The following is an 8,252-nucleotide window of genomic DNA, read 5'->3' as shown; positions in this document are numbered from 1 at the left end:
GCGTGCAGCGCAGCGGGTGCGCGCATGGCTGCCCTGAGCGCGGCCACGGCCGGGCACCGGCAGCTGGTGCTTCAGCTGGGCGGCAGCGCGGACTGCGCCCAGCTGCGGGAGGAGCTGCGCCGCAGCAGCGCCCGGGTGTGCGAGCTCAGCACCGGTAAGGCCCGGCCGGCACGCGGGGTGCAGGGACCGGGGACGGGGCCGCGGTGGGTGTCGGGGGTGCAGCATGCTGCAGGCTGCTGGCCCCGCCGGGGCTGCGTGCACMCTGCAGCATGCTCACCCCAGGGCCGCAGGCACCCTGCACTGCCTTGCACCACACTCRCCCCTGGACTGGGTGCACCCTGCACCGTGCTGCGTGCACCGTGCAGTGCCTGCACCCAGCACCCTGCTTGCCCCTGGACAGTGTGCACCCTGCACCACGCTGGCCCCAGGGCCACATGCACCCTGCAGTGCCTGCACCCTGCACCACGCTCAYGCCTGGACAGCATGCACCCTGCACTGCACTTGCCCCAGGGCCACGGGCACCATGCAGGGGCGCGGGCAGGATGACACCCAGGCAGCTGGGACGGTGCATTGCCCCAGGCCATGCACCCCACGCTGGGGCAGCCAGTGCCTCCGGGCCAGGCCAGACCAGGGGGGCTGCGCGTGGGGCCACCCCTGCTCAGCGCCGTGCCGTCCCGCAGGCCTGCGGAGCATGCTGGTGGAGGGGCTGCGGCGCCCACCRGCCAGCCCCGAGGAGCACCTGGAGCTGGAGCGGCTGTGGGTGCTCTTCCTCTCCGCCCTGGAGCTCTTCCTGCAGGACCTGTGCAAAGCCCAGCACCTCCGCCAGCTCTTCGCGGTGCAAGGCCCCGGAGTGGCCCCGCTGTGCACCGGGCTGGGCGGGCGCCGGGAATGGGGGCGGCCGGGCCGCAGGGGCAGCCGGCACGGCCCCGAGCAGCCCCCGGCTGCCCCGCACCCCGAGGAGGAGATCGAGCAGGTGAGGGCCATGCTGGCAGAGATGGAGAGCAGAGCCAACATCCCGCCGTGGACGGTGGAGGCGGCGCAGCAGGGCCGGACTGGGGGCAGCGTGGCTGCCGGCGCTGGGGCAGCTTGGGGGCAGAGGCACGCTGCGAGGCCGYGGCCGGGCGCCGGGCTCTGCTGCCAGGTCCTGTGAGCCGCCCCGGGGCTCCTGGCGCAGGAGAGAGGGCGGCAGGAGCGGCGGCTCCGTCTCCCACTGCCGCGAGGCTCCGGGGCTGGAGCAACCTGCATCCTCGTCCTGGCCGCAGCACCGTGGGAAGGAGCCACCAGGCAGTTCACAGGGGCAGGATGCCAGGCTGCAGTTCAACCCTCAGGGCCCCCGGAACAAAGTTATAAATGTGCATTTATTTATACATTAACCGTGGCTCGGACTGCAGAATTAATTTAAAAACAGCCTATGATACAGAACGCCGCGGAGAGCGGCGGGACAGAGACAGAGCGGAGAGCGGGGACAGACGCTGCCGCACAGGGAGGGAGTGAGACGCGGGGTCAGGTTTCCTGKCCCTTGGCCTGCTTGGCGTACGTTTCCCGCAAATACTTCTTGAAGGCTGAGGAGAGAGGCAGAGCGCGGCGCTGAGGGCAGGGAGAGCGGCCGGGCGCAGCGCCGTGGGGCCGGGCAGGCAGCGCCCGTGCATGGGCTCTGGGGGCCGCACAGCTGCTGGCCCCGGCAGGAGGGGGGGCCCCAGCCTGGCACTCACCAGCTTGGTTCTTCCAGAGCTCGGCCGCGTGCGTGTTCAGGGGGCTCTCGATGTTGGGCTCTGGGGAGAGGGCGCTGGGTGAGCGGGCGGGCGGCCTCCGCCCCGGGGCCCTGCTGTGCCCCACCGGCGGTGGACGCAGCCCTCGCCCAGCGCCGCAGCAGCACGCGGCCCCCCCACAGCCCCCCCGGCCCCACCTGCCAGCAGGCTCTGGATGGAGAGCAGGATGGTGCGGACGTCGTACAGGGCCGACCACTTGTCCTTGAGGATGTCGAGGCAGATGTTGCCCTGGGTGTCGACGTTGGGGTGGTAGCAGGGGGTGACGAACCGCACAGTGGGCGCGTTGTAGGGGTACCCGCTGGGGAACTCCAGCGACAGCTTGTACCGCAGGTCCTCGTAGGCCTGGGGCGGGAGACGGGGGGGGCCCCGGGGGGCAGGAGTTAGGGGAGGGGGCCGGGGGGGGGCAGGGAGTGGGGGCGGCCCCGGCCTCGCTGGTGCCCGCTCACCGTGCCGGCCGCGCCGTCGATGGTGCCGATCCACTTGAAGAGGTTGTCGGACTCGGGGAAGGCGGAGATGCCCTTGTCACCGGACATCTGCGGGGACAGCGCCGTCAGCGGGGCTCGCAGCCCGGGCCCCCCCCCGGCGCGCCCCACTCACCATCAGCGCCATCAGCTCCTGCTGCAGCCTGCGGGGGAAGCTCGCGTTAGGCGGCCGGGCCGGGCCGGGCCGGGCCGAGTCCCCCCGAGCCGGGCCGGGCCGAGCCGAGCCGAGCCCCCTCGCGCCGCTCCGCCCCGGCCCGGCCCCGGCCGGCCCGGCCGCGCTCCCCGCCGCGGCCCCTTTGCGGGCGGCCGCGCTGGGCACGGCGGCGGGGTCCGCGTTCTGCGAGGCCATCGCGGCGCCGCTGCGCTCCGGCTGCTGCTCCCGCTCCCTCGCCCCGGCTCCAGCCGCCCGTTCCCGGCCCCGGCTGCTTGTGTCCTGCTGCGCCCGGCGCTGCCCCCGGCTCGGCTCCGGGCCCCGCTGCCCCCGGCGCTGTCGCTGTTCCCGGCTCCGCTCCCGCCGCGGCGGCCGCTCGCCCCCGCCGCTCCCGCGCCCCCGTTTGAATGTTTCAAACCTGCGGCCCCTCCGCCAATCGGCGGCGCGCTCCCTTCGAGCCGGCCAATCGCCGCTCGCCAGGGATGCGACTGCCTTGGAAACAGCGCCCGGCTGCGGATTGGCCGGAAGGCAACGCCCCGGCTGTTTCCCTATTGGCGGCTCAGCCGTGACGCAATCCCGCAGCGCGGGGAAGTCCCGGCGGAGTCCTTAAAGGGCCAGGTCCCCCCTTCTCTCCCCCGCCCCCCCCCCCGGCGAGGAGGCAGCGGAGGCGGGTGCGAAGCAGCTTTATTGCAAGGGCCGGCGCGGGGGTGGCGCCGGGGCCACTGGGCAGGGCAGGCCTCAGGGCTCGGGGGGCCCCTCTGGAGGCAGCGGCACAGGGTCCCCTCCGTTGCGAAGCGTCTCCATGTACTTCTGCATCTTCTCCGTCATCCACACGGGCGGGATGAAGGGCTTCAGCTCCTCCAGCTTCAGGTCAACGGAGTCCCTGCGGAGGGCAGAGGTGGGTGCTGAGCGGGGACCCCTGCGGCTCTCGGAAGGGCAGGGTAACCCCCAGTTCTGGGCCGTTTTCACAAAAGGGGAGAAGGTTACAGCACACAGGACATCTTGGCTTCTAGCCTCACCTGTAATCATCACTGGCAGCCAAATCCCGAATATCCTCTTCAATGAGGAGATATGCCTGCAGCACACGGGGCAAGATGCTTCAGGTTTCGCACGCACGAGCTTTGGATACACTGCTTCTGCTCAGAAATGAGATGCCTGCCTGGCACAGTGGTGGAAGCCTCACAACCCCCTTCCCACTGGCCCTGCTAAACCCGGCCAGCCTGCAGACCTGCTCCCAAGAGCAGCTTTCGGTACCTTCTGGTTCTGCCCTACTCTCTCATATGTGCCCGAATCCCAGAGGAGCAGCAAAACAGAATCTCCTTGGCCAAGGTGCCCCAAGCACCCATTAATAACTGCCTCGCTGTGCTCTGCCTGGCCTCCTGCACAAACTCACCTTCCCCACAACACACTGGTTTTGCTGCACATGCCCTGGTTTACTGCTCATCCGCCCATTTTAATCCTGAAGTGGGTTTCTGTACAGTTCTCTCTCAGGCTGCGGCAGGCGCAAGCCTGGACGTACTCACCATCTTGCCCCCAGTGGCCCTCATGTGCTGCTGCTCTGCCAGCCAGTGCTTATCTTGCGGATCAGCTGCGTACTGCAATAAAGCAGCAAGGACCTAGCTGAACACAGGCAACAGACCTTTTGCTCTGACCACCCCTGTATTTGGACACTGAACTCCATTCTAGTGCTCCACTGCAATTGCATGACCCCCCAGATGCTGCCGATCTTTATCTCCCAGGAGGGAGTGCTCGGCTCTGCCTGCTTTTACTTCAGAGTAAAACCCTGGCTCCAGGCAAAAACACTACTTCAGAGGCTGCACTAGGCCGTTAACTTATGTTTCAGTGTGCTAGCCAGACTCTATRGGTTCTAAGACAACAAACAAGGGTGTGGGAGAGGAAGAAAACAAGTGAGCCAAAGCATACATTCCCGATTCCCGTCGCAAACTGTTTCTGAGCAAACCCCAAAGGAGGAAGCATCCTGCTGTGGTATCTGACCTTAAAGAGGTGGGGATGTTTGATGTAGAGTCGCCCTCTTGTTCCTCCCATCCCGAGAGCTCTGAAACAGGAACACGAGGGGTGGTGTTAAACCTGTGCAGAAGGGGTGCTGAGTGGTACAGGGACACCTCCTCTCCTCTCCTCCCCAAGCCCGTGCCCTTCCTACTGCTTCCGAGGCAGAGAAGTGAAGTGATGGGAGGAGTCTTATGGGCTCCTGCCTTGGAGACACCACCCTCCATCAACAGGGCCATTCCTTACTTGTTTGCTCGAGATCCCAGCACAAAGGTTGTGGTTTCAGTCAGTCGGGATGGATCCCACTACAGAGCAATTGGAAAAGGGGCAACATTAGAAATGAAGCTGGTGCCAACCAATGCTCCATGAGCCTCAGATCTCTGATGGGAAACCTCAGAACCGCCCCCTGGCCTGGGAGGGAGGTAGCTAGCCGCAAACCTCTGGATTTCCAAGAGGAGGGAAATTACATCACCCTGGGCTGCTCTAAGCTGTTTCCTTGGCACATAGCACTCGTGGGATCCTCCTGGCTACTACTGCTTGCCCTAAGTCTCCTGAACAGCTGGTACCACACCACAGAGCTACAGGCTATAGTGTCTGGAGGAGACAAGCATAGACTTCCAGGCACTTCACTCCTCTTCTTGCTTCTTTCTTTGCAACGCAGAGGCCCATCAGGGCAGAGCACAGCTTAGAACTGTCCTCCGTTCCCACAGCAGGTAGGGCTCTGCTGACGGAAGCAAAGGGGAGGAGAGGGCGAGCCCAGCAGTGTTGGCCAACCAATACCTTTGGTCCATCCCTTCTCACGGGCTCAGAGACTTTGAGCTTCCACCTGAGGGGAAGGAAAATGAAATAAGAATGGATCCCAGAGGGACCAACCCACAGAATGACACTGCAAGCACCTAGCAGCAGGGAGCTGAGCTCCACGCCCCCAGCTCCATTTTCATTCACACATTCTATTTCTCTCCGGTGTCCAGACCCTCATTCTTGCTGCACATTCTCCTCTCTCCATCTGCCAAGACCCCACCACTACCTGTGTCTCATACTGCTCACCCTGAATAGCCCATCTGGACCCTTTTGCCCCTTCGGGCCTTGCTTCCTAGAAGGTCTTCTACACTCGCTGCATCAGCCAGTCTCATTCCCCATCCTCCCCAAATGCAGGCTCTAACTCAGAACCCATACTCACGCAGCCATGCCTGAGACCCCACGATCATTTGCTAGGCTCTGTCCTGGAGGCCGTCCCTTTCTCTGCAAGGAAGAAATCCTTGAGTTACTCATTTGTGTAGGCTGAGGGAACTCTTTTGGTTATCCCCTGCTGGGAAAATTGCTCTTTTTGTCATGAGCAAAATGCTGGGTAGCTCAAGAGCAAGGGCTTCTAAGGCATCACAAAAGCTGCATCTGCATTTGCATGCACTTATATTGTGGGAAGGATGAGGAACAGACTTCCCACGACACAGAAGCGTTTGTGTGGAAAACCCTACCTTTTTGGGAACAGGGCTTCCTCGCCGATTCAACTCCTCATCCATCTGTCGGGCACGCTGGCAAAGGAAGGGCAGGAGGTGAACAGCAGCCCTTCTTCCTGTCTAGTAAGAGCCCCCACCCTCCCTGCCAGCTACTCTCTTATCTGCTGCACTCAAGGCAGAGCACAAGTTCACAGAGAATGCTGAAGCCAACCCATCTTGGTGTGAAGCACTTAGCTGCAATAAGTAGCGACGGTGCATGGGACTTCTGTTGCTCTGTAGGTACCCCCTCTCTCCTAGCCTAACATCTCCCAGTTCTACCTCCTCATTAGAGCAACTGATGGACAACAAGATATCAGGGACAGAGATTTACCCTGCAGCTTTTAAAGGACAACACTGCACCACCTGCTTATGGGTTGTTTCTGTAATGCAACAGATAAGGAACAGGCAGAGAACAAAGCAACTCAAAACCCTTCTCCTCTTACTTCTCCCAGCTCTTAAAAGTCATTTAGGACTGTGGAAACAATAACAACTTTTACCTTTGGTACTGCCTGCTCATGGGGCAACCTGGGGATCACCTTTTTGCCATCAGAGAAAAGCAGCTTGGCCTGCAGGAAGAGAAGAAAGGTTATCTGATTCTGGGTCCAGAGAGGGACTGTCAGCCACCCCTGCCTTTTCCTATGAAAGGGACTTGTGTGTGCAAAGGCACTTGCACTGGAGAGAGAGCCCCAGGCCATGTAAACTTTAAAGGCCATAGCTAATGACTCAAATGCCCCGTAGACCACAAGGGCTGGTCACTGCAGACCCCAGAGATTCAAGTGTATCTGGCCAAAAGCCCTGTATCAGCTCTGATCAGAGTGGTTCTGAAGTACAGTGCTGTTCACAGAGAGTGAGATGCAAGAACATGATAAAGTCAGGATGACTGCGACAAAAGTAAGATCTGAAAGAAAAAGATCACAGCCTCATTGGAGGACCCTATGATGGGTACCAGGGAACTAGAGTTACTGTGGAAGCTCCCTGTTTTCAGCTGTGTGTAACAAGCATGGAAAGAGCAGCAGTGCAAAGCAGCAGAGCATCAAGGGCTACGCAGCACTGCCTACTTTCCTTTTTGGCATGGAAAAAGAAGTCAAGCACAGTAACCGTGGAAGGACTGTGGACGCCCTCCTCTGGCTACTCTGCAAGGCCGTGAGGAGGAACATGTCCTACCCTGGGCTGCTCTGCGCGGCCAGCCAAGCAGGTAGTAGACCGCCACCCCTGGACATAGCAGGCTGCCCTGGGCGTGCAGAGCCCTTCGCCATGGTGCCCACCTGTTCTAGGCAACTCCGACACGTCTCCTGGATGAGCTGCTCCGGGTCCACCTCCTCCCCAACATTATCACGCACATTGATTGCTGCTTTCTGGAAAAACTGGTGAAGAAGCCGCAGGAAACGGTTAGAGCCTGACCAGCAAGGCAATGTCGGGGCAAACACATGGTGCACAGCTTTCACACTGCACTCACACGGCAACGACCAGGCTGGCATGGGACAGGCATGACAGCCTCACACAGCCACCCAGGAGCCAAGCTCCTCCAGCGCAGCCCGCAGCGGTGCGAAGCCCTGTCTCCTCAGCTCTCACCTTCATGTACTTGTTGAAGACACCCCGGATTTCCTCATTGATGCTGGGCTGCAGGACAGCTCGCAGCAGGTCCATGGACACGACTGGGTCTGTGAAGCTGAAGGTGGAGCAATCAGGTGGGTGGCACGGAGACCCTCCTCCACCAGTCTGGTCTAACCCTAACCCTCTCCTCCAGTCCAGTCTGGTTGCCCCCTCCCAGTCTGGCCCAGTCCAGTCCTCCCACTGCCCCAGTCTCTCCACTTGATTCTCCAGGTCTATGTGGCCCAGTCTCCCCCCACCTCCATCAGTATCAGGTCCGGTTGGGTTCACTGCTCCGCCCAGGACCCCTTCCCTCCCTGGTCCATCTCCGTTCGGTCAGTCCAGTCTGGCCCGTCCCCCCTCGGTGCAGTGCAGCCTGGTTCCCGCACTCCAGCCCAATCAGGCCTGGTTCCCACCCCTGCCCAAACCAATCTGGCTTGGTACCCCCTTCCAGTCCAGACCCGCCTGGTTTCACCACCCCCAGCCCAGTCCCCCCAGCCCATTCCGGCCCAGTCCCCCCCTTCCCCAAGTCCAGCCTGGCCCGCCCAGTTCGGCCCAGTGCTGCCTCCAGCCCAGTCCATCCCAGTCCCCCGCCTCCCCCAGCCCAGTCCGGCCCAGTTACCTGGTGGTCATCTGGGAGCGGCGGCCGCGCCGCTGCACCTGCCGGTGCTTGATCATGATGTTCCAGGGGCTCTGCGGGGAAGAGGCGCGTCAGCCCCGGCCCGGCCCCGCCGGCCCGGCCCCCGCCCGGCCCCCC

At 62.5% G+C, this 8,252-nt stretch overlaps 4 protein-coding genes across 5 annotated transcripts in view; 2 read left to right on the top strand and 2 right to left on the bottom strand.

The window, feature by feature from the left end:
• The first annotated feature begins 24 nt into the window (after positions 1–24).
• On the top strand, positions 25–1,150 carry LOC112961650 (regulator of G-protein signaling 9-binding protein-like). Its single transcript, XM_026057029.1, has 2 exons — positions 25–154; positions 681–1,150. The coding sequence occupies exons 1-2, from the start codon at positions 25–27 to the stop codon at positions 1,148–1,150; spliced, it is 600 nt and encodes a 199-aa protein (XP_025912814.1).
• A 189-nt stretch (positions 1,151–1,339) lies between these two features.
• Positions 1,340–3,016, bottom strand: UBE2C (ubiquitin conjugating enzyme E2 C). Its single transcript, XM_026091763.1, has 6 exons — positions 2,500–3,016; positions 2,367–2,394; positions 2,216–2,302; positions 1,907–2,111; positions 1,713–1,772; positions 1,340–1,562 (listed from the first exon to the last, which is right to left on the bottom strand). The coding sequence occupies exons 1-6, from the start codon at positions 2,598–2,600 to the stop codon at positions 1,504–1,506; spliced, it is 540 nt and encodes a 179-aa protein (XP_025947548.1). The 5' UTR covers positions 2,601–3,016; the 3' UTR covers positions 1,340–1,503.
• Positions 3,017–3,069: 53 nt separating this feature from the next.
• DNTTIP1 (deoxynucleotidyltransferase terminal interacting protein 1) lies at positions 3,070–8,222 on the bottom strand. 2 transcript variants are annotated; one of them, XM_026091564.1, is made up of 12 exons: positions 8,118–8,222; positions 7,478–7,574; positions 7,171–7,269; positions 6,403–6,471; positions 5,885–5,941; positions 5,590–5,651; positions 5,190–5,235; positions 4,656–4,714; positions 4,398–4,458; positions 3,926–3,997; positions 3,422–3,477; positions 3,070–3,285 (listed from the first exon to the last, which is right to left on the bottom strand). In XM_026091564.1, the coding sequence occupies exons 1-12, from the start codon at positions 8,171–8,173 to the stop codon at positions 3,141–3,143; spliced, it is 879 nt and encodes a 292-aa protein (XP_025947349.1). In that variant the 5' UTR covers positions 8,174–8,222; the 3' UTR covers positions 3,070–3,140. The 2 variants fall into 2 exon arrangements, with proteins under 2 accessions (XP_025947349.1, XP_025947427.1); XM_026091642.1 differs by lacking the exon at positions 3,926–3,997.
• The window catches only part of LOC112977994 (glutamic acid-rich protein-like), a 12,034-nt gene continuing 11,313 nt past the window's right edge, over positions 7,532–8,252 (top strand). Inside the window, exon 1 of the mRNA XM_026091121.1 lies at positions 7,532–7,593. The gene's annotated coding sequence lies outside the window, so the exon portion shown is untranslated. The remainder of the gene's footprint in view (positions 7,594–8,252) is intronic.

This window comes from Apteryx rowi, unplaced genomic scaffold, assembly GCF_003343035.1.
Source record: "Apteryx rowi isolate R43461 unplaced genomic scaffold, aptRow1 scaffold_0, whole genome shotgun sequence".
Taxonomy (NCBI): domain Eukaryota; kingdom Metazoa; phylum Chordata; class Aves; order Apterygiformes; family Apterygidae; genus Apteryx; species Apteryx rowi.
This window is presented reverse-complemented; position numbering and strand designations above follow the sequence as displayed.

Coding starts and splice junctions, on each gene's coding strand:
- DNTTIP1 (XM_026091564.1), bottom strand. CDS start 8,173: ATGATCAAGCACCGGCAGGTGCAGCGGCGCGGCCGCCGCTCCCAGATG. Junction 7,575..8,117: donor CGCTCCCAGATGACCACCAG/GTAACTGGGCCG, acceptor CTCCACCTTCAG/CTTCACAGACCCAGTCGTGT. Junction 7,270..7,477: donor TCTTCAACAAGTACATGAAG/GTGAGAGCTGAG, acceptor CTTCTTCACCAG/TTTTTCCAGAAAGCAGCAAT.